The sequence below is a fragment of the Cervus canadensis genome, chromosome 14 (genome assembly GCF_019320065.1).
Source record: "Cervus canadensis isolate Bull #8, Minnesota chromosome 14, ASM1932006v1, whole genome shotgun sequence".
In the NCBI taxonomy this organism is placed as follows: Eukaryota; Metazoa; Chordata; class Mammalia; order Artiodactyla; family Cervidae; genus Cervus; species Cervus canadensis.
The window spans coordinates 20,182,979-20,207,510 of record NC_057399.1 but is presented as its reverse complement, the minus strand read 5'-3'; the positions used below and the strand labels follow the sequence as shown (position 1 = coordinate 20,207,510).

At 41.4% G+C, this 24,532-nt stretch overlaps 1 protein-coding gene and 1 long non-coding RNA gene across 2 annotated transcripts in view; one reads left to right on the top strand and one right to left on the bottom strand.

Moving 5' to 3' along the window:
* The first annotated feature begins 2,980 nt into the window (after positions 1 to 2,980).
* LOC122452855 overlaps positions 2,981 to 24,532 on the top strand; it is a 47,306-nt gene continuing 25,754 nt past the window's right edge. The window contains exon 1 of the long non-coding RNA XR_006272869.1: positions 2,981 to 3,260. This is a non-coding gene — a long non-coding RNA (uncharacterized LOC122452855). The remainder of the gene's footprint in view (positions 3,261 to 24,532) is intronic.
* Positions 18,206 to 24,532, bottom strand: part of PRUNE2 (prune homolog 2 with BCH domain) — a 275,745-nt gene continuing 269,418 nt past the window's right edge. The window contains 1 exon segment of the mRNA XM_043486578.1: positions 18,206 to 21,451. Within this exon segment, the coding sequence (XP_043342513.1) occupies positions 21,421 to 21,451 (31 nt within the window). The 3' untranslated portion in view covers positions 18,206 to 21,420.

Sequence of the window (24,532 nt, the reverse complement as noted above, 5' to 3'; positions counted from 1 at the left end):
ATTTAGGTCTTCTGCCCATTTTTGGATTGAGTTGTTTGTGTTTTTGCTGTTGTTGAATTGTATGAGCTGCTTGTATACTTGTATACTTTGGAAATTAAGTCCTTGTCCATCACATCGTTTACAAATATTTTTTCACATTCTGTCATTTCATTTTGTTTGTGGTATCCTTTTCTGTGCAAAAGCTTGTAAGTTTGATTAAATCCCTTTGGTTTATTTTTGTTTTTATTTCTATTACCTTGGGAGACTAATCTGAGAAAACACTGGTACAATTTATTACAAAGAATGTATTGCCTATGGTCTTTTCTAGGAGTTTTATGATGTCATGTCTTATGTTTAAGTCTTTAAGCCATTTTGAGTTTATTTTTATGGATGGTGTGAGGCTGTGTTCTAACTTCATTGATTTACATGTGGCTGTCCAACTTTCCCAACACCACTTGCAGTAGAGACTTTTTCCCATTGTATATTCTTGTCTCCTTTGTAGAAGATTAATAGACCATAAGTGCAGGGGGTTATTTCTGGGTTGTCTATTCCATTCCATTCATGCATGTTTTTGTTTTTGTTTCAATACCACACTGTTCTGATTTTTGTAGTTTTGTAATATTGTCTGAAGTCTGAGAGGGTTATGGCTCCTGCTATGTTTTTTTCTCCCCCCTCAGGATTGCTTTGGCAATTCTGGACCTTTTCAAGTTTCATGTGAATTTTAGGATTATTTATTCTAGTTCTATGAAAAATGTCCTGGGTAATTTGATAGGGATCACCTTAAATCTGTAGATTGCTTTGGGTTGTTTGACAATTTTAACAATATTAATTTTTGCAATCAAAGAGCATGGAATATATTTCCATTTCTTTGAATCATCTTCAGTTTCCTTTATTAATGTTTTATAGTTCTCAGTGTGAATGTCTTTGGTCAGGTTCCTCCTTTGGTCAGGTAACCTCCTTGGTCAGCTTCATTCCTAAGTATTTTATTTTTTGGAGTTCAATTTTAAAAGATACTATTTGTTTGCATTCCTTTTCTGGTATTTCATTGTCAGTGTAAAGAAGTACAACTGATTTCTGTATGTTAACCTTGTATCCTGCTACTTTGCTAAATTTGTTTATCAGTTCAAGTAGTTTTTGTGTGGAATCTTTAGGTTTTCTATCTATAGTATCATGTCATCTGCGTATAAGAACAATTTTACCTTTTCCCTTCCAATTTGGATCCCTTTTATTTATTTATTTTTTCTTTTTTGATTGCTATGGCTGGAACTTCCAATACTGTATTTAATAGAAGAGGTGAGAGTGGGCATCCTTGTCTTGTTCCAGATTTTAGTGGAAAGGCTTTCAACTTTTCACCATCATATTCATTTTACTTTAGTGCAGTATTCTACTTTTTCCACACATAACCCCGATTATATCAGGGTCCAACTTTACCAATTGGTGATCTTTACTAATTCCACAGCCTTCAAGTTTGAAGTTTTCCCAGGATTTTTTGCAAATTCCCAGGCAATTACATTTATATCATCTGCTGTCCTCAAGGACAACTTCCCCATGTGACCTTTTCTGACCTTACACTGAGCTAGCCACAGGACTTTTTGCAAGTTTACCCCAAAGAATCCACTTCTACGCAGAGCAAAGTGCTCTTTCTTAAAGAAACAATCAGGGTAACAAAGACAGTAACAAAGAGGTGTGAGCCTTCCCCACAATCAAAATTTAAACTCTCTGTCTTTGATTGTTTTACTGCAGATCCTCTCTTGGGCTAAGTGCTGTGAATTCTGTCTCACCGTCACTCCATTCCTCTTTCATTTTCTACAGCACAATTCATTTCTCCCAAATCACTATCAACCTGTACATCTGTGCTATCCTAATATGACATGTGAGACCTTCTTTTATCATAGTCAGTCCTCTTAAGAGAGTAATTGCAGTTGTATGTAGAAATATCTTTTGTTTTTATTCACACTATGGTTGCTTTCTCCATAAAGGGTTTCCTAAATCTTCCCTCCTACTTTGCAGCTTCTCAGCAAAATCCCTATTGTTTATACTGTTTCTATTAACCTGTCAATACTTCTAACATGTGACTAACGAGGTTACATATTTGATGGTATGTACTCTATCTTTCTCTGTCTCCCTGTCTAGTTTTTTCCCTCCATATTAGCTTTGTCTATAACAGATCTGTCATTCATCTGTGGCCTGGCTCAGGAGAACTGCTCTTGTGTGTCTCTTCTCATCTCTTCCTGACTCTTCCTACAGTGACTTCTGGGACCTTGGGGTTGGACAGGCTCTGGGCAGGGAAGGAGTGGGAATCCCTTAGCCTGTGTTAGGATGGAGGGGCCATGGGATGTCCCCTGAGTAAGACAGAAGGGACTCCAGTGGAAAAGAACCACCAAAGACCAGGACAGTTGTCACCCAGACTCGCTGAGCAGACAAGGACACCCTGGAAGAACTGGCTCCTTGCCTGCTGCCCTTGCAGCCTATGGGTGGGATTACCCTCATTGTTTACCTTCATTGATCCCAAAGGGCTGGACGACTGTGGTGTCCTGTTGTCAACAAGTGTCTCTAAGATGTTCCCAGACCTTACTGGGTGGCCTGACCTTAGCCCTATCTTGTCTCATTCTCCTAAATTTGGAAATTGTCTCCATTGATGACTCTTCTCTCCAGCTGCTCCTGTTCATCAAGGCGGAAGAGAGAGTCTAGAAGCTTCCTCATGCTGCTTGCAGGGCCTCCTCAAGAGAGGCTCTGTTGAATGGAGAGAAACAAGCTCCTGTTGGAGGAAGAATCAGTGGATAAGGGAGTGGACCACATCTATGCCTCCAGGGAAGGCTGAACATCACACCCGTGACTGTAGGGACTGAGGAAGCCCCCTGGGACTGTCTGGGGAGGACTAAAATCAAGTCCCATTGAGTCTGAGTTAAAGTGAGGCTGTCTTCGGAGGCGAAGCAGAGAGGGTGGGGGTGCAGATAACAGCTGGGTGAGTCAGCACTTCATGGGGCGGGAGAATCTTTCCCTAAAGGGCTGTTTAGCCTCCTATGGGATCCCTTTGTTTCTGTCTTCACCCCATGTCACCTGGGCTCCTATTTCCCCGCTTGGAAACATGCCTGAAAGCGGCTGACCTGAGCCAGGACTCACTGTCTCTGTGGAAATGGTGATTAATCTCTTCCCTTCCTTCCTGTATCCTTCTTCCCAGCACAGCTTGTGCTACCCAGGGCCCCTGTACAATCCAGTAGAACCTGGATGATCAGAGGAGAGAGACTCCCAGGGAGGACAGGGTGAAAGCAAGCCTTGGGGTGAGTGTGAGGGGCTATAATGACGTGGGGACACGGGGGCATGTGGATTTGGCTTGTCTTGTTCCCTGCAGTGCTCCTGGCTGCAGGGGGTCCTTCCTGTTTCCATTGGCCACCTTGGTAACTCCCTGTTGAAGGCAGCTTTCTGCAGACTTTCCATCAAGCTCACTGCAGCCAGGGGTGCCGCCCAACACCTAGGGGAGCTAAACTTCCTGTGTTGTGGAAGCTGATGGAAGACACTGCTCCCGATGGGTCCCCCTGGGACACCCAGCTTCCTGGCCAGAGTCCTCTCTAACCTTGACCTTCTCATCCAGCCACCTCCCTCTCTTATTTGTACACACCCCATCAGTATCCTTTTCTTCGCCCTCACCAAAGGGGGGGGTCTCTCCACCACTGTGTTTCAATTTCTTAGTGGTCTGTTTCCTACTCTGATGACATGTCCTTTCCTATCTGGCCACAAATCATTCAGACACTACATTGTGTTACCCAGTTAAACTTGGTTCCTGACCCAGTCTTCTCATCTTACTTCATCTTATCAGGTTATCCATCTCCCATCTAAAAAAACTTTTTTAAAAAACACAGTTCTATTTATTATTCAGCAAGCAGCAGGAGGGCAAGGGGAAGGGCCCAGCATGGACAGCCTCCCAATATTGCCATGGGTTTCCATTTGTTTCCCCACACTGGAGGGCTGAGAGGCTCTTGGCTGTAGAAGAACATGAACCCAGCTGCTGACCCTTGGGCAAAACAAATGACCCCGGCCCAAGTACCAACTCACGAACCCCGACCCCAGGCCTACCTCACTAGGGCCACTGAGGCCTCTTGGAGCCAGGCTGGCTAGACTCTGGGGTTCTAATTCCAGGTTGTAGGCAGGTGGACTTAGGTCTCAAGCTCCAGGCTAAGTCAAAGGCCAACCTTCAAGTCCATAGCCTGAATGTGTCACAAACAAGCCACTGGGGCCATCTGGTATACCAACACTGCCATTTATGCTCCAGAGGAGTGGAGAAGCTAGGGCAGTACAGCTCATCCTGGCTCTCCCAGGCTATTCACCTACTCTGGCTTCTGGAAAATGCCCCTAGAAAAGCAACCTTTAGTTCCTGTCAGGTGGGGCAGGCTTAGAGAGCAAACTAGCTTAAGGTATAGAAAAATTCATTTCTGCTTTAGATAATCTAGTTTATAATATTGCACATCCATCATTTCACTTGTCTTTTAGGATGTTTTACAAGTTTGGGTTGAATACTGGGCACGATGTACTGAGGAAAAGGAGCTGAACTAGGATTTATGTTGACCTGGCTAGGCATTAGTCTGTTTGCTATAGCTGTGAGAAGCTCCTTGTCCACTGACATCCTTGTTTTTGTCTCCTTCATTGTCCCTGAGTTTCCCGAGAGACTTCTTAACTCTTTCCTGAGACACACAGTTCTTTCCTTCGTGTTCCCCTATCATACAGGAGCCCTGTGATGTGATGGGGGTGGGGGTAGGGTGGATGAGGGGAGGGAGGAAGTGCTCTGTGTTCCTATGATTAGGTCTCAGTCTTTAGTGAGCCTGTGCTGACCTTCACCAATGCTTCTCAGTTTCATTTTGTTTTTCTCTGTTAGCTGAGACAGGAAGGCTTAGAGGGGACTGGATTTGAATATTTTCCATCTCCAGGCTCTGGTAAAATCCCAGTAGGTTAGGGTCTAGTAAAACTCTTAAAGGCAGTCCTTTGTAGAACAACATGTTCTGGGCATAAATAAAAACAGCCACTTTCCCTTCCTGCTGGAATCACTAGGGAATTTTTCTCTGATCTTCACTGTGAAAAGTTAGTGGGGCTCCTGGACATAAAACTCAACAAAAGGTGAGGATCTCTCACTCTCAGATTTGTTCACACTGAGTCTCCAGCAATTTGTCAGTTATATTTAGGTTTCCCTGCCTGGGTTCTGGTTCCCTCCAAAGTTTCTGCTCTTGGATTTCTGTTCCAATAAATTATGATTCTCTGTATCTGTTTGTTAGTCTCTTCAGTTTGGGGGGCAGATGTTTGGCCTGTGACCTCAGTTCTTTGGGGAGATAAGGGATACTAGTCTGCAGTTTGTTCATCTTTTTGTGTGTGTGTAGACAGGAGAGACAACTACCAAGTTCCTTACATTCTGGACTAGAAACCAGAAGTTTTCTCATTTAATTTGATTTTTTCAGTTGAAGTTCAGAGATGTTCGGTCACCCATCCATTAGGTAGAAAAGCCATGCCTGGAGAACTCAGGGGATGTGACTCTCATGTCGGTGATCTTTCTCATATACCAGATGCTCACCAAAGGTGAGGCAGTGGCTTAAAACCCCTCAGACGCTGGCCCTGAGGAAGTCATTACTGGATCCCAATCTTTGCTTCTCTCCACAATCAGGATTTCCATCCTCCAGGGGATAGTACAAGACCTGTTGCGGGTGGCAAGACAGAAGCATCTAAGAGAGATGCCTCAGTCTCGTTCTGCTTCCAGCACTGGGTTTCCCTTCCCTATCCTGATTCTTGCCCATGTGGATAAACAGGAGGGTTTACACAAGCAGGAAAGCTGTTGACTGAATAATGATGGAGCGCTAAGAACATATTTGACCAGGAAACATTTTCAGATGCATTCTGTCCACATTCGGGGCTCACGGTGTAGTGCCAATCTAGGCTCCATGATTAGTTTTGTATAGGGTTGGGTTTCGGCAGGAACCCCTGACATTGAGCGCCAAGGCAGTGGGGGAGCCTACAGAGCAAGCCTGCCCCACACCCTGTGCATGAATGTTCTGATTCCCTGGCGGTGGAGACCGTGGCTGAGTCCCATAATCCCACCTCTCAGACCCACAGTTACTCCCTCTGTGTCCAGAGTTGTCTAAGGGGATCCTGTTCCTGGAGGCAGTCTTTATGGCAGGGTTTCATTCTCAGAACTGCTCCAGAATCTTTCCATTTAGGAAAGGGTTCTCTTTTAGGGACAGGAATTCTAGCCATTGAGGACTTTTATCTAGAAATTCCATTAACCCTGAGCACCTAGACTGAAACTTGTTATTTTCTCACAGACACAGAAACAGGTCTGGGTTTGTTTAGGGGTCCCAGTGGCCGGTTGAAGGGGCTTGTAGCTCCTGCCTCCCTGCCCTTCCCCTGAGCCTCAGGCTTTTGTTTCTTACTTCCATTGGAGGGGCTTAGAAGCGTGCTGATTATCTTCACTGTGGGATGAAGTTTGGACTGTCGATGCCAGAAGGTGGTAATTTCCCTTGGTAGAGCTTCTTGTTAGCCCTCTTGTATCACTTCAAGTAATTTCCTTGTGGTTGTCATGGGGTCAGTTACCAAGCTATTTACTGCTGTTCCCCAGTTCCTGTCTGAATAGACTTTCAAAGAAAGGAAAAGGTAAATTCACTTGCTTTTCTAGGCAATTCTAGACTTGTGATCCTGAAAGTGGCATATTAGTAATACGATACTGTGTACCAAATTATCCCAAATCTTAGTAAAGTCTTAAAACAAGCACCATTTCTGATCTCATAGTTTCTGTTAGTCAGGAGTCAGCTGCGTAGCTGGCTCAGGGTCCCTCTTGAGGCTGCACTCCAGGCTTTGGCCAGGGTTATAGTCATCTCAAGGCGAATCTTGGGGAGAATCCATCTGCTTCCAAGTTCATTCACGTGGCTTTTGGCAAGCCTTGGGTTCTCTCTGGCCATGGTCCTAGATATTAGTTCCTTGCCACGTGGGATCCTCTTTGGGGAAGTTCACAGTTTGGCCTCTGGCTTCCCTCAGAGCAGTGAGGGAGAGTAAGATCAAACAAGAGCAGACGTTCCTATTGTTTTATAAGCTAATTTTGGAGGCATCATTCTATCACTTCTGCTGTATTCTGTTTGTCAGGAGTGAGTCACTCGGTCTAGCCCACACTCAAGGGGAGAGGATTGCACAGGGGTGTGAGGACCAGGAGGTGGGGACCACGGGGAGTCCTCTTGGAGGCTGCCTACCACTGGTTAATTTGTGTGTTTCCCTGCCCAGATCAGAAGTTACAGGGCATCTGTTATAGAATGTGATCCAGGCTCTTGTGTGGGAGGTGAATCTAGCCGGGTGTTCCTCAGCGGGCAGAGATGACCTGGAGATGGAGTCACTGGGTTGAAAGAGAGGGAGTTGCCCAGTATTAGCAGTGGCTCCAGGGGCTTGACGAAAAGTGGGCAGAGGAATCTACAAGCATCAATGTCTTGTATGCAAGTGTCCTAGCAGCCAGTTGAACTCCTGATGGATTTGCTACGGCTCTGTGATCAGCACTTTAGTCTCAGGAGCTGCATGAAATTTGCTTAATCCCCTAGATGACAAAGAGGTTGTGGAGCCTCCTGCCTGTGTGTAGAATGCATGGCCTTGGATAACAAACATCCCTGTAGTAGTAACCATGGTATACCAAAGACCAAACAGTCTTTCCTAGGTAATTTTTTGACAGATTGTAACACTCAAGAGTTAAAGAACACCCAATAATGACTGATATTGGGAGGGTTCATGTTGTAGTAATGAACAGTACTAGATAGAATTTAATTTAGGAAAAGTTATGTGATATTTCTTTTGCTTTAGCATTGTAAAAGTATATTATATTTGGGCTTATTATGTATTTAAGCTTGACAACTCTTTCGTATGTATTGTTTATTCTTTTGATAGAAGGGAAACTGAAGCACAGAGAAGTGAATATGAATATATGTTTAGTGGGCTAGCATAGAAGGAGAAGCCAGGGCTGGAGAACTCTATTGTGAGGAAACCAGTTACTTGGCTTAAACTAACCAAAGAATGGAAATATATTGACTATAACTGAGAAGTCTGGGATTAGGGCTGTAGTCAAGCAGCAGGTATGCAGGGTGCAATTCAAGTCATCAAGATGCCATTGTCCTCTCTTGTCTGTCTCTATCCTCATGTACTTCTGCCTTTTCAGGCTTTATGTAATACCAGGACACCTGGCAGCAGGTTCAGACCATAAACCTTCCAGGATCAAGTGCCCCTGAAAATGCAGTGGCTCCTACAAAAGTCCCAGCCAAGTCTGACTATGTCTTTCAGCCTCCAGTTGGGGGACACATTTGTGTCTGCATCTTTCAATAAGAGAATGCAATGCTCCTTTTGACTTGGTCTGGGGCACATGCCCGTCTTGGACAATGGGTTTGTGGAGGGACAGTTCGTTCTGTACATCACCCGAGACTGAGCAATGGAAGTCATTTCCCCAGAAACGAGCATTATTCAGTAGGGATACAATTGACTTCTTCCAGTAGAAATGATAACTCCAAACATGGCATTTTGTTGCCTCATTGGATAGTAACTGATTAAGAATCTATTAGAAAATAAATTTGATCATTCCTGATATGCTATATACACTCAGGTTCAGTTCAGTTCAGTCACTCAGTCGTGTCCAACTCTTTGCAACCCCATGAACCACAGCACGCCAGACCTCCCTGTCCATCACCAACTCCTGGTGTTCACCCAAACCCATGTCCATTGAGTCAGTGATGCCATCCAACCATCTCATCTCTGTCCTCCCCTTCTCCTCCTGCCCTCAGTCTTTTCCAGCATCAGGGTCTTTTCAAATGAGGCATCTCTTCGCATCAGGTGGCCAAAGTATTGGAGTTTCAGCTTCAGCATCAGTCCTTCCAATGAACACCCAGGACTGATCTCCTTTAGGATGGACTGGTTGGATCTCCTTGCAGTCCAAGGGACTCTCAAGAGTCTTTTCCAACACCACAGTTCAAAAGCATCAATTCCTTGGCCTTCAGCTTTCTTTATAGTCCAACTCTCACATCCATACAGGACTACTGGAAAAAGCATAGCCTTGACGAAGTGGACCTCTCTGCTTTTTAATGTGCTGTCCAGGTCGGTCATAACTTTCCTTCCAAGGAGCAAGCGTCTGTTAACTTCATGGCTGCAATCACCATCTGCAGTGATTTTGGAGCCAAAAAGTTAAAGTCAGCCACTGTTTGCACTGTTTCCCCATCTATTTGCCATGAAGTGATGGGACTGGATGCCATGATCTTAGTTTTCTGAATGTTGAGCTTTAAGCCAACTTTTTCACTCTCCTCTTTCACCTTCATCAAGAGGCTCTTTAGTTCTTCTTCACTTTCTGCCATGAGGGTGTTGTCATCTGCATATCTGAGGTTATTGATATTTCTCCCAGCAATCTTGATTCCAGCTTGTGCTTCCTCCAGCCCAGTGCTTCTCATGAGGTACTCTGCATATAAGTTAAATAAGCAGGGTGACAATATACAGCCTTGACGTACTCCTTTTCCTATTTGAACTAGTCTGTTGATCCATGTCCAGTTCTAACTGTTGCTTCCTGACCTGCATACAGATTTCTCAAGAGGCAGATTAGGTGGTCTGGTATTCCCATCTCTTTCAGAATTTTCCACAGTTTATTGTGATCCACAGAGTCAAAGGCTTTGGCATAGTCAATAGAGCAGAAATAGATGTTTTTCTGGAACTCTCTTGCTTTTTCTTGCTATATACATTACTGGTTTTTAATCCATTTAGTCAGTCTTACATCTTATTTAATCATTAATGTAATTAATTAATGAGTTGAATAAATCTTTGGCACCTATTCACTTTATAGTTCTGTGAAAGTCAAGTTTTTAACTTTAAAATATTATATTTTAACAAGTGGGAATCTTTTTATTTATGATTCTCATTTTTCTTTAAAAACCATCTGGGTAATATATCCTCATGAGAGTTGTAGCTTTAAATCTGTCTGACTTTTTAAACAACTTGCCATCGAGGTGAATCAGCCTTGTGAGTGGATACCCCAGCCTCCGGCCAAGCTGTCCTGGTAGATGCTGTGTGGAACAGGGATAAGCCATCCCTACAAAGCCCTACCCAAATTGTAGATTAATGAGTGAAGTGAGTAAATTATTGTTTTGAAGTCATTTGTGATATAGAAATAAATTACACAAGGGACATTCCTTTAAATATATCTTTGCCTGAAATTTTTACAGCAAACAGCTGTTACCTTTTTTTTTTAATTTTGGGGGGAAGATTAAAATAAAAAATAAAGCAGGAGTTTCTGTTTGTGCTTCCATTACTTATATCCTTATGTGAGATCTAATTTCCAAGTCATCTAGGGGTCAAAAGGCATTTCTTCATCAAAGACTGGTAAGACAGTAACTCTTGACCTCTTAGATCTTCTCACACTGGAGAGAAAAGCAAATCAAAGATGGAAGCCACATACAGATTATAAAGAAAGTGAATATTAATACTATCAAGTGCTGTGGGCTTCTCTGGTGGCTAAGATGGTAAAGAATCCTACCTTGTGGGAGACCTGGGTTCGGTCCCTGAGTTGAGAAGATCCCCTGGAGGAGGGCATGGCAGCCCACTCCAGTATTCTTGCCTGGAGAATCCCCATGGACAGAGGAGCCTGCGAGCTACAGTCCATGGGGTCACAAAGAGTTGGCCACTACTGAATGACTAAGCACAGCACATCAAGTGCTGAACCTGTGGATCACTTTCTTTCCCGCTTGATCAATGCTTCTGTACTCACACCACACTCTCTAAACTTTGGGCCAGTGGGTAGACCCTTGACTCCTGTTCTTGGTTTGGAGAAAGTCTTTTCCTGCATAATAGTTTTCTTTTGTGAGGCATCTCTACTTATTTCGGGTGGAGACTGGGAGTGAGGCTTCTTTTTCTTCTGAGCCCATTGGTCATTCCAGCGTTCCTCGGGAGTGACTTAGAATGTCAACATTCCTCGTGACCTTAGAGGAGCTGCACTTTCAGAAGGCTGGCCTTTGGTGTCTCCAACCTTCTCATGAGCTTGAAGACTTCTCCTCATCTCTTTAGTATGAGACAGAAGTGGACCAGATCAGTCCTTAAATATATCCTTTCTTTATTCTTCATGACTGTCAATCCATTGAATTAATATATCTGCAAACCAGACTCTAGGTCACTCTGTCCATAACATTATTAACTAGTCAACCAGAAACACAGGAAGTTGACAGCTTTTTGAGATGGACTTGCATTCTATCACAGCATTGCATTCTTTCCATTCTATATATAATGGATTTTTCTGTGCCCTGTATAGCCTGGGAGGAGGGAAAGGTGCAGGGAGAGGAAGAGGCTTGTAGTCAGGATTTTTAGGCTTTATCAGAGGTCAAAGAAGCATAGCTTGTTGAACTTATGAGTCAGATCTACAATCCAGAGACATATATACGCCTTCAGGAGCTGGGAGCCCCATCGTGGCCTGCTTCTTTCGGAGAACCTCAGGGACAAAATGTGGGTGTAGATAGTAGTGCAACTGACTGAGTTTATTGGTGAAATATCCCTTGATTTGATCCTTACAGCCACAGGAATAGTGTTTGAGTGTCTTCAGGGCAGTGTGGCCTAGGACAGGATATTAAATGCCAAGTGTATTAAGAAAAATTCTCAAATTTTCAAACTAAAATACTATCTCTTGCAAACCAGTGGGTAGAAAAATAAGTATCTCAACTTAAAAAAATGGGTAAAGGATATAAACAGTCAATCCACAGAAGAAGAAATACAGATAACAGGAGATATATATATATAAAGGAGTTCAGTTTTACTAGTTTCAAGAAAATGCAATTAAAAACAATGGTATGAAAAATAAAAAGAAAAAAAAATGGTAGCTTTTTCTTGCTTTCAGAATGGTCAAAATTAAAAACATATCAAAGCCCAATATCGACAAGTATTGACAAAGATTTTTTTTTTTCCTTGACTAGATTCTAGCCAGGCTCCCTCAGCCCTCTTCTCGACTGGGTCTCAACCTTGGCCTATGAAAACTACAAATTATCGGCACAAATGGTTTTGTCAACCCCTCTGCCCCCACATTGAAAGACTTCAGCACGGACACAGTTTCTAACTGCTCCAGGTCACATCCCTAGGATGACCCAAGTTCCTCTTAAATTGCCTGCCTGAGAAAACTCAAGGCTGTTAAAAGAGTTTTCTGTTGGTTCTAGCCAACATCTGACTCTTGACCCCTGAACCCCCTTTCTTGGAGTGTTTAGTAAAAAGGCCTTACAACTGTGCATCCTTCCTCTGTCCCTTTGAGATATATCCTATCCCCTACAATTCAGGAGTGTCTTTCTAAAGGACCTGAAAGCCATTCCGCTAAAGTGCATTCATCAGGAAGGCTGGGGCCTGTTCCCCCGTCTCTGGGAGGGGTGTGGCTCCTGGTTTCAGTAACTGCCATCTGGCACACACAGCTGTCATAATTGGCACTGACGCTCACCCACTCTGTGATTTTTCACTTCCCTGACTCTGCTGAGCCCCAGTTCACCATCCTCTCTTCTCCTTCATTTTCTCTTTAAAACACCTGGTTACCTCTGTACCGATCAAAGCTGACTTCAGTTTACACCGAACTTCCTTCCCTATTGCAATAACATATTACTTGTTAAAATCTGTCCTTAGCCATTTTAACTAATATCCAGTTCTGTTCATCTCTGACAGCATGTGGAGAAATGCAGTGTCTCACACAGTGACAGTCTAAATTAATGTAATTTAGATTAAATTAATTCCTTAGATGGCTTAGCAATATTTGTCAACAATTTAAATTTTTTTCAGCTGAGGCATACTACTTCTAGGAAATTATCAAAAAGAATTTTTGATATGGAGAGAGAATCAGAACACAAACTCTGCCTCTCTTTCTCTCCACATACGTAAAAAATTTATGATGATACATATGGAAAGATTTTCCAGATAAATGCATTATAATGTATTAATAAACAGTGATGTGATTGAATGGTAAGACTGGGTGATTTTACCCTCTACTCTATACTTTCTATATTGTTTATCTTTCAGTAAGCATGAATCTTTCCTGAAACAGAAAATGAAGCTATTTTATTTTGTATGTTGAACAAATCAATTAGAACAAGAGGTATCAGTGACCAGCGTCAGGAAAATTCAAATATGCAAGGACCACTGGTCTGTGTTTTTGTTCCAGTTCTGATTCACCAGCTGTGTAATCTTGAGTGTATGGCATAAACATCGAGTTCCTCCCAAAATGTTACTTGTGCTTGCGTTCCGGTGGTGGTTCCAGGAGAGGCTGTTTTCCTTTCCTATTCTTCTGTATTTTCCAGTTTTTAGAAAATGATCATGAATGACTTTTAATGATGGCAAATAACCAATATGAAACTATACAAAATTCGTTCATTCTCTTTATAAGAAAATGGTGCTAACCTGTATGGACATTTGGAAATTATTATTCTGGTGAGGAAGTAATTTTAAACAAAATGTACAGATGCTTTTATTCATTTATTTAGCTGCCCCAGGTCTTCATTGTGGCATAAAGGACCTTTTAGTTGTAGCATGTGCATTCTTAAGTTGTGGCATGTGGGACCTAGTTCCTTCCCTGACCAGGGATGGATGCCAAAGATGAATAACATGAATCCAACAGGAAAACCCAAATCAGGAACCCCTGCATTGGAGCAAGGAGTCTTAGCCAATGGACCACCAGGGAAGTCCCCACATATTGGAAATTCTTCCTCTATTGAGTTTTCAAAATAGGAAAGCCGTTTTATGAGTCTCTTTGCTCAAAAAAAGTACTTTTTTTCCTTTCACAATTAATAAGTATTGGGGAATTGCTGTGAGTGGATGTAACTATCTTGTTGTTCAGTATGATATAAATTCATGGAATCTTATTTTATTCAGTAGATTATAATCTATTAGCATAATTATTTATTTTGATCCTCAAACTGTCCCAAATCTGGCCAGTGGGAGCCCCTTCGAGGTCTGTATTTTTTGACACATCCCCATCAAAAGCCATATAGACAGAATCTTCTTCAAGTGTTCAAATGGATATCACCAGGATACAATGAGAAAGATACAAATCAGTTCTGAGTTATAAATGCTGAAGAAGATGAATAACCTGAATCCAACAAAGAACCCAGATCAAGACACATTCTACAGAATACTGTGAGAGATCTTAAGTGTCAGTGTTTTTCAAAACCAGTCTTTCCAGTCAAAGAAAGGCTAAAGAATTGTTCTAGATTGAAGGAAACTAGAGAGATGTGGCAACTAAATATCACGTGTGGTTCTGAACTGGGTCCTTTTCCTTTAAAGGATAAATTTGAACAGGTGAAACTTGAATGGCCTCTGTGGTTTAGATGGTAGTAATGTTTCAGTGTCAATTTCCTGGCTTTGATAGTTGTCTTAGGTTATGAGAAGAATGTCCTTGATTGTAGGAAGTATATTAAACATCTAGAGGTGGGGAGGCATTATGTAGACAACTTATTCTCAAATATTTCAGGAAAAGTAATTTTTTTCTCTTGTTCTTGCAAGTTTGAGATTGTTTCCAGATAAAAAGTAAAAACCAGAAGTAAACTGAGCAAAAATAAGAGATGGAAAAGTTGGAAGGAGCTAGAGGTAGAGTAAGGCAGAAGTGGCATAAAATGGCTGTATCTGAGAGAAGAGGAAGAGGATTAAAGAGAATTAGTCTATTTAAAAAAGGAGGTGGGAGAGGAAACAAGAGGCTAACATCGTTGACAGAAAGTAAAGGTGGGGTTGGCACTGGTTTTGGAGGAGTTGCCAAGTTAACAGACAAAAGATTGAGTGAGTGTGAAGATGAAGAACAGGGTGGGGGAAAACTAATATTTATTGAATGCCTCCTATTATTAAGTATTAGGCTGGACATTTAAATCCCATTTAGCTCTTACATAAGTTTGTAAGATAAGAGTTTTATCCACATTTTAAAAATGAATAAACTAAGGTTCAAAGAAGTTGAGTAGTCCAAAATAATATAACTGGTAACAGAAGCAGGATTTAAATCCCAGTATGTGTAATTTCAGTGAGAATGGGGTAGTAGAGAAATGGTCCTATCGGGTAATAGAAGAGGAATAATATAATTTTTTTTCCCCAGAGAATGGAGGGAGCCCAGAGACTGAGTGAGAAAATGATGGTCGCGGTTTGGAGGTTGGGGTTGAAACTGGATCTTGAATAATTTGAAAAGATGGGCTAGTTGAAGTCATTAGGGAAAGGGTAGAACCATAAAGAGAAACATTGAGAAACACCATCATTTACAGGTGAGAAGAGCACAAAGAGGAGTTTGCAGAAGGCTAAGGGGGTGTGATAGGATGACTTAAAAAAAGCACCCGAAGGTCCCAGCTTCCCAGTGTTCACATCCTGTGTAATCCTCTCCCCTTGGGAGGGGCTGGATCTAGTGACTTGCTTCTAATCAATGGAATGCAGCAAAATTGGCAGGATGTCACTTCTGTGATAAGGTTATAAAAATGGTACCCTCCCTCTTGTTAGCAAATTCTTTCTTCTTGTTGTCAGTGAAACAAGATGCCATGTTGGAGGGGACTGTGAGGATAGCCTCCACCTAACAGCCAACACGGAATGAGGCCCTCAGTTCAACAACCTTTGAAAAACTGAATCTTGCCAACAGTCATGTGAATGAACTTGGCAGATTCCTTCCCAGCTGAACCTCTTACAAGAGGGAGCCATGTCAGGAATGACCTTTGTCACCATCTTGATGATGTCAGTCTTGTGAGAGACCTTGAGCCAACACTGGTTGCCAGCCTGTGAGACGCCTTAAAGTGGAGGACCTAGCTAAGATGTATCAGGATGTCCAATTTACAGAAACTGAGATGATAAATGTGTGATGTTCATGCTGCTAAGTCTTGGCATACACAGTTGATTTTCATTATTTAAGAATTCCCATAATAGCAAATTCTCCTATTCATTAAAATTTATTTTTAACCCCAAATCCATGTTCATCTTGTTTTCATGATCATTTACAGACACATACAGAAAGGTGAAAGTTTGACTTGTCTGATGCACATGTTCCCAGATTAGGCTGAACAAAGCAAAGCTCACCTTTCTGGTTCCAGTTCTCATACTGTAAATACACAACTTTTTCATGGTCTATTTAGCGTCATGTTTTTGGAATTTTGTGATTTTTCTTGCTAATTTTGCTGTTTATAGTCGCCAAGCATAGAGCTGAAGTGCTGTCTAATGTTCTTAGTGCAAGGAAATGTGCCTTACAGAGAAAATTCATGTAATAGATGATCTTCATTCAGATATGAGTTATATTCAGGATTTGGCTGTGAGTTCAATGTGGCTGTGAGTTCAATGTTAATGTGACTCAACAAGATATATTAAAGAAAGTGTATGTAAACAGAAACACAAATAAAGTAAGATTAGTTATGGATCAGTTGATGGAAATGTGACCAGAGGCTCACAGGAACCTAACCCTGTTTCCCTGTAGGAGTGGTGATCCAGTATGCACTGATTCAGTGTTCTCATTGCCTTAGTAGGATTTAACTGCCTCAAATAATGAGAATTCACTGTAATTTATTATGTACCAATAGATAACAAATATGGGGAGAGAAAGGACAATTCAATTCACCAATCTATGGGAGAAGAGTTTCACAAGGAGAGCATGATTAAGCATTGAGGGTGTATGTGTCTCACTGAGGGTAAGACAAGAGTTAGTGGATGGCAATTATTGGTGTCTGTCATCTGAGTATCACTCAAATGGCTATACATTGAAAAGAAATAATTTTGCTTGACTAAAGAGGATTGTTTGGAATGGATGTGAATGAAAGTGTAGGAAAATTAGCTTCACAGGGCAGTCTCCTTGCGTTATAAAGCCTATAACTGTGTGAGGACTGATGTGTAAGCAGGCACCAGTTTTATTAAAAGCTCCGTGACTGTTCGGGGCTGGGTAGCCCAGGACAAGCTTCGGGCAGCTGCAGAGCACTGATGCTGCCAATGCAGAGAAATGGTAAAACCACAGGAGAAGCGGTAGGAGGGAGCAGCCCCTTGACGTCCCAAAGCACCTTAGCACGGCTTTTCTGTGATCTATGCTGCTGCTGCTGCCAAGTCACTTCAGTCGTGTCCGACCCTGTGCGACCCCATAGACGGCAGCCCACCAGGCTCCCCCGTCCCTGGCATTCTCCAGGCAAGAACACTGGAGTGGGCTGCCATTGCCTTCTCCGTATGATCTGTGGCTGAAAGTTTAAGGTATTTTCATTTTATTTACTTTTAACTTCAGCCTATTAAAAAGCTTATTGTTTATTTTGATTTTTAATTAGACTCCTAGCGTCATTCTGGGTCCCCACTCCTACCCTTACCCCGTACTCACTCTAATGAGCATGTCAAGTCATTAACTACGCATGGGCTTTGTAGAATATTGTGTAGGGGGGTTAGAATTTACATAAATGACACTTGGCTATAAATACTGAGTTCTTATTTTTCCACTCTACCCCATGATTGAAGTGTTGCTCTCTCAGTGTATAATTTGTTGCTTCTAGTAGCTGTGTCAATACCGTAGTGTGTATCCTCCACATTTGACCCATCCTTTCCCCTAGCGCTGGATGCCTAGCCCATTCCCATTCCCACAACCATAGTTAGGTGTTGGGAGCAGAATGGATGTGACAGTCCACCTTGTAATATCATGCCCTTCATCTGCCTCTAATTACCTGTCCTTCTTCTCTTAGTTAGGTAGAGGACAGTACCCACCAGCACTAAATCCTAGATCATGAAAACATGAAGTGTCTCACTTTTTGTAAAGCAACTTCTCATTTGGCTGTTCCAACAACTTTCTGAGAGGCAGAGGCACACATTTGTTTATTAGGTTTAAAAAAAAAAAAAAAAAAAAGCTCAGTGGTAATTCCCAATGCTGTTTGATGGTTGTGAAAGTAAAAATTAAAGAACCTAAATTTGAAGTGGTATTTAATGCATTTTAATTAAAAAATAAACCTCCGCTCTGGAAAGATAAGGGACAAAGAAAGGAAAAGTTGACAAAATCAAGTAACCATGAAACTGAGAGATGCTTCCCAAGTGAGAAGTTGCTTTCTCAGAAAGCAAACAACACATTTTGAAAGTGTAGCTGTTTGAGGCATGGAAAACAAAAATGAAAAGGGAATAAAGTTTGGGTGACAAGAATGCCAAAATTTATCCTGGTCTCAAGGACTGAGGGCCCAGCTAGACTGACATCCAGATAAGACCTCCTGCAAAGTGAAGCTGGAAATAGATTCTTACTGACTCAGAGAAAGAATGCCATCACTTGTGGAATCATTTTTTTTATTTCTGAATTATACAGAGAGGCTATATATATATATGAATATATATATATAAGTGTTGTTACATATTTTTATGTTATCAATGCACACTATTTATGTAGAATTTATTTACTAAAACAAAGGTCTAATAGATACTTTATTCTGAGCAATTCAATACATGGTAGAAAAAAACCTTTAAACATATAAAAGATTCATTTGTGCACATCTAAATATTTCTAAGGGAGCAAACTACAGAGGCATTATGATTAATTAGATGAAAGTTGCAAACTCAGTACCATAACTGAATACTTAAAACGAGACCTTAATAACACAAAGGCCTGGAGTACTGACTTCCTCACGTATGTCGGTATCATGTCTTAGAAGATAACCCCATAAACACTGCATGGCTTCAACAGAACTTCCGGGTTTTCTCCCACCCTCAGCTATTGCCCTCAGACAGACTTTCTTACTCCTTGACAATATCTTCTGTGCAGATTTTTGTTCTTTCTCTTAATCAAGGAGCGAAGTGAATAGCAGTTGACACTTTGGGAAAACAATACTTTTGTCCCAATGACCCCTTGGTTCCCTTAACGACATATCTACAGGAAAAGTGCAAACAGTTCCCAGAAGTCAGAACCAAAGCAAGAATGCTCAGAATGCCAAAGCTAGATAGCTAATGGTGTGAATGTTTACATCTGTCTACCTATTTGCTGAGGGGTTATTTTTTTTCAGAATTCTTCTAGGCTTCTATTCACTTGGTTTGAATTTACATGGTGGCTTTTCTCTAGCACGTGCAATTAAAGTTTCTTTTTAAGATAATAAGATAGCAGATGCCTAACTATCAGAATGGTTATGCAGCCCATTGAACAGTCCAGACAAAATCACTGATTGGGAAAGATGCTCATAATTTCCACATAGGAAGATGAAACTCCAAACACAATACCACCTGAGTAGCCTTCCATGAACAGGCTGGACAAGTTCAAAGAAAACGTAAATGCTAAGGCTGTTGTGTCTGGTTGACTGTCACAAGAACCTTTTATGAACCTCCAGTTCATACCTCTCAGCTGAACACTGAATTCTTTATTACTTCCTGTGGCTAAGGGGACCGCATAATTCATCTTCCAAAAACTTTACTGAGCGAGAGAGAGCATTATTAATAATGATGCCAGGGCAACCGTGAACAAACTGGGAAATCGGGTCATTGCGCTTCTGTCCATGCTAAGTTCTGGGAAAGGCACAATTTGGGCTGCCAAAGGTGGAGGTGGGCTGTGGAAGAAGACGTGCTCCAGGGTTTTTCTATCAGACAAGCCAGACGTTATGAGGGTGGAGACTCAGAAGAATGATCTAATAGGATACCAAGTTGAAAGGAATTGAGAAGGGGACATAGTAACTATGGCTTATGGAGGAGAGAGAGCTGACCTGTGTGTATGAGAGCATGTCTGGCAGGTGGGTGCGGGACGGACATGAAGCAGATGAAGGCAGTGAAATTCAGAAACGTGCAAAGATGTCTACTTCAAAGCTCATGATACCCAGGGCTCGACATGTCCCCGGAAGCTCTCCCAGAGATAGTTATCACTCTCAGACTGTGATGGAACCCTGGTCTCCACTACAGTTTAATTTTGAAGAGTGTGTTAATAATATGTGATAGTGGAGTCTGTGAATCGTTTCCAGGGTAAGGACAGGACCTCAGCAACACCTCTGAACAGCCAAAAGCCTTCTAAGCAGGCTTCACTTTGGGTTGTGTAAACACAACCGGAGCCGTGTATTCATGGCTAGGACTCCTTGCCTTTGTCAGCAGGCCATGAGTCTTACTGATTTGTGGATGACAAAGGTTTCTTTTTTTAAGAGTAAATTAGTTTGCAGCCTAATTTGTGCATACTGTTAGAGAAACCAGCATCTGACTACAAATGGGAGGCCAAGGAAGGTCGCATGGGCTGGCGCAGGGCTCAGCATATGCTGTCTATAAAGAAAGTCAATGTTTTAGGCTCCGTGGGCCATGTGGTCTGTGGCAGTTACTCCATTCCGCTGTTGTAAGATGAAAGTAGTTGCAGAGAGTCTGTCAACAAATTTGTATGGCCATGTTTCAATAAGACGTTATTTATGGGGACTGAAATTTGATAGTTTTCTTATGTCGTGAAATAGTAAAAAAAATTTTTTCAACCCAAAGCATGAAAACCATTCTTGAAGGCCATGTGGAAACAGGTGGGGGTGCTAGATTTACCAACCCCTCCCTCCTCTAGAGGCCCACGGGTTCTAAACCATGCTGGTATTTTAAAAAACATATGAAGACTATAAAGAACTATTTTGCAAAGGATAGTACATACTCATATTTAATTTTAAGCCTGTAAGTGTGTTAAAGCAGATTATGTCTTATAATGCATGTGAGAGAGATTCAGATAACTCAATGTTACCGAAGAATGAATTTCTGAGGGGCCGCCTTCCATAATATCCTTAGTACTTAAAGTGTGACATCTTGAACTAAGTTCATGGCTTGAATGAAAGACAGCTACCAGAAATGTAAACATTGATCCTTAAGTTTCCCAGTTTGGAGGTCTTCAACATTCACTGAAGAAATAATTTTTTTTTTAAAAGACCAAATTCCCAGAAAACACAATGCCCAATTTGATAACTACAATGAAACTGGTGTGAATTAGGAAACCTGGCTTCCTTTGGAGATGTCAGAATAAATGTGGACAAGAACCAAGTGGGCGCTTAACTGACGTGGTGTTGCACCTGTGTCTACGATATGGCTATCTTAAGCAAGCTTAGGATTTGAAAGGTGGAGTTTACATGGGGCCAGCCTTCCTAGGGACTGCTGAGTCCTGTGTATTTTAAACTTGAGGTGATCACCAAGGAGAAATCAACTCACAATGAACAGTGGACCGAAGTTACCTCAGTGGTCAACAGCAGTCAACAAAAAGACGAAATACCACTGTACCAAGGCTTAATGAAATATTGAAATGGAAGGTCCTACTTTCTTGCAAAGGTCCAACTAAAATCTTTGAGGCACATAATTGGCAAAATAGGAAGATACACACAATTCCATAAAACATGTTAAGAGTGAACAGATTCTCTTACTGTTTTTCCCCTTAGAAATTTAGAAGGGCACCAGGTAGTGCAAAGCAGAAACAAAGTACCATCAGAGCTGTCTCTTCCAGGTGGGTATGTGTCAACAGAACCACGAGGCAAAAGAGCGGCCCCTTCGTCCAGATGTGGCCAACTAGGGCTTTTCTTTCAGCTTCAGATTAATACTTTGAAAAGAAAGGAAGAAAAAAAAAATGAGCAACAGGAAAAACTGACTAAGAAACAGTAATGATTCAGGGAGTCTGTGTTTGTTGCTGCTTTTCCTGAGGACTTATTGAAAATAATTCATGCACATTTCTTATACTAGACCAATACTATACTAAAAATACAGTCTTCCCCGAGTTGCCAAGGCTTTCTCTAAAGGATGGAGTCTGTTTATTTTTGCCAAACTGTTCCTAGAAGCATTTTACACCTTTCAAAATGATCTAGAGGGCAAAAGACTCTTGTGCAGGCTCATTTTTAAATGGATTAAGGAATATTACTGCATTTTGGAAACCCACCTTTCCTTTTTTGTAAATGACTGTTTCTTGAGAGGCAGATAAATGAAGGAATATCTGACAAGTGCTAAACTATGAGAGTGGTAAACAATAAAACAATGGCAAAAAACCCTCCACTATTTTCTTTAATAAAAATTTTTTTTCCAGGACTTTCCTGGTGGTCCAGTGACTAAGACTCTGCACTTCCAATGCAGGCGGCCAGGGTTCAGTCTCTGGTCAGAGAACTAGATTCCACATGCTGCAACTAGGACCTGGTACAGTCACGTAAATAAATAATAAAATCAAAGACAGAAGACCGGATAGATTGAAAAGACATATAATACATTTTTTCTCATTATAAAAGAAGCACATGTGTATTTTTTAATTTCTGAAAATTACAGAAAACGATGAAGAAACATAAAATTTTAAAGTTACCTGGGCCATCATCCAAATAAAACCACTGTTGACATTTTTTCACGCATAGCACCTTTGATACTTCTTCCTAGATAGTGTGTCGTGGAGTTTTAAAAATTGTATGCTAAATTCATCAAAAGTACATTTCTAACGTGAAGTTATAAACTTGCTACTATATGTATGACCCTGGAAACATGAGGCTAACTGAAAGAAGCCAGTCCTAAAGCTCATGTGACTGCATTCATAGGAAAGGCCCAGACGAGGCAGATGTAGTCAGGAAGTAGGCTGGTGATGGTCAGGGACTTGGGGTGGGGGGAAGTGGGAGTGACGGAGTAATTTAGAGGTGAGAAAAATGTTCTAAAATTGATTATGGTGTTGCTTGCACAACTCAGTGACACTGTTGAGCCATTGAACTGTGTAGTTTAAATGAGTAAATGGCTGTTTTTAAAAAGCACAACTCAAAATCACATTGAGGTACTACCTCACACCCATGAACATGGCTATGATCTAAAAAAACAGGAAAAAAGTGCAGACGAAGATGCTGAGAAAAGGGGATCCTTGTGTACCATTGTTAGGAATGTAAATTAGTACATCTGTTAAGGGAACTAGTATGGATGTTCCTCAAAAAATTAAAAATAGAACTCCCATATAACCCAGGAATTCCACTTCTCGATATATATTCAAAATAACTGAAAACGGGGACTTGAACAGATATTTTTACAACCATGTTCATAACAGCAATGTTCACAAAAGCTAGAAGGAGGAAGCCACCCAAGTGTCCATTGATGGATGAATGGATAGCAAAATTTGGTGTATATCTATAATGATAGGTTGCCATTTCCTTCTCCAGGATAATGAATATTATTCAGCCTTTAAAAGAAAGGAAACTAACAGTTGCTAGAACATAGATGAACCTTGAGGACATTATGGCAAGTGAAATAAGCCAGTTGTAAAAAGACAAATATCATGCGATTCCACTAAAGCAAATTTATAGAGATAGACAGTAGAAGAGGTGGTGTGCAGTGGGGTGGGAGTTGTGATTTAATGGGAACAGAGTTTTAGTTTTGCAAGACTGAAAAGTTCTGGAGATTGGGTGCCCAACATGAATGTACTTAATATTACTGACTTGTACACTTGAAAATGGTTAAGATAGTACATTTTGTGTTAGCTGTATTTTATCATAATTTAGAAAAAAAAACAAACTAATAAGCCAAGTGCAAGCATTACCCTGGGTCACCCATCCCTCCCTACAGGTAGAGGCCACCTTGCTCCTGAATCATCTGTCATTTCCATGACAGCACGTGCTGGGTTCTGCGTGCTTCTGAAGAGTGTGTGTGACATGTCCCTGGGTGTGAGGGACCTGCTCCCCCACCAGGGTACATGTTGGGGACTCGTTGGCTGTGACTCCACTGTTCTCACTCTCACCCTCCAACATTTTCTAAAGCCAAAGGGTTTGCCTGAAAAGGGCCTGGCTACCTTAATGAGATGGATTCTTATAACCTGAGAAAAACTTGTTTTAAAGAATGTCTCCTGAGTTTGGTGACCAAAAGAAATGTTTTCTCTGTCTGAGAGTCTATTTCTATTTTGTATATAAGTTCATTTGTATCATTTTTTTAGGCTCTGTATATAAGTGATATCATACGGTATTTGTCTGACTTAGTATGATAATCTCTAGGTCAAGTGAAAAGAATCTGAATCTACACACACACACACACACACACACACACACACTGAATCAGCTATACACCTGACACTGACACAACTTTGTAAATCAACTATTCTTCAATTTAAAAAAAAAAAGATCAAAAAAAGGAAAGAGAATGTCTGTTGAGTTTCCAAATATCCAAGGAATAAGCCTAAAATGTCTTTGGGCCTCGTATCTTTCTTCTACCTCTTGTGAACATATCACAGTTTTCTGACACCTACCAGAGAAACTGACTACAGCCAGTGAACACACAGAGGAGGAAACGAAAGAAAAATGTTCTGTTTGAATTGGGCAATTTGGGAAGTATGTGCGGATTTCGCTTAGATCTGCCCTTCCTCTCTCTGGAGGGAGGGAGGCCTTACGTTTATATGTTGCAGAGGTTACTGTGCTTTACTTGTGGAATCTGCAGCAAATGAGCCCTGTTCGTTCTCGTAGTTCTGCAAATAAAGCTAACCCATCCAGGGTACAGCAGTAAGATATACTCCTTTGAGATACCCTCAGCAATTCTACCAGGCTACCTGTCTTTTCCAAGTCTCCATTTCTGTATCTGTAAAATAGAACAGCTTGCTAAGGGTTCGTCTAAAGTGTTTTCAATTGTACATAATGAACATACAGGACATGTCTATTATAAGTAGCAGTAATATCAGGTCAGC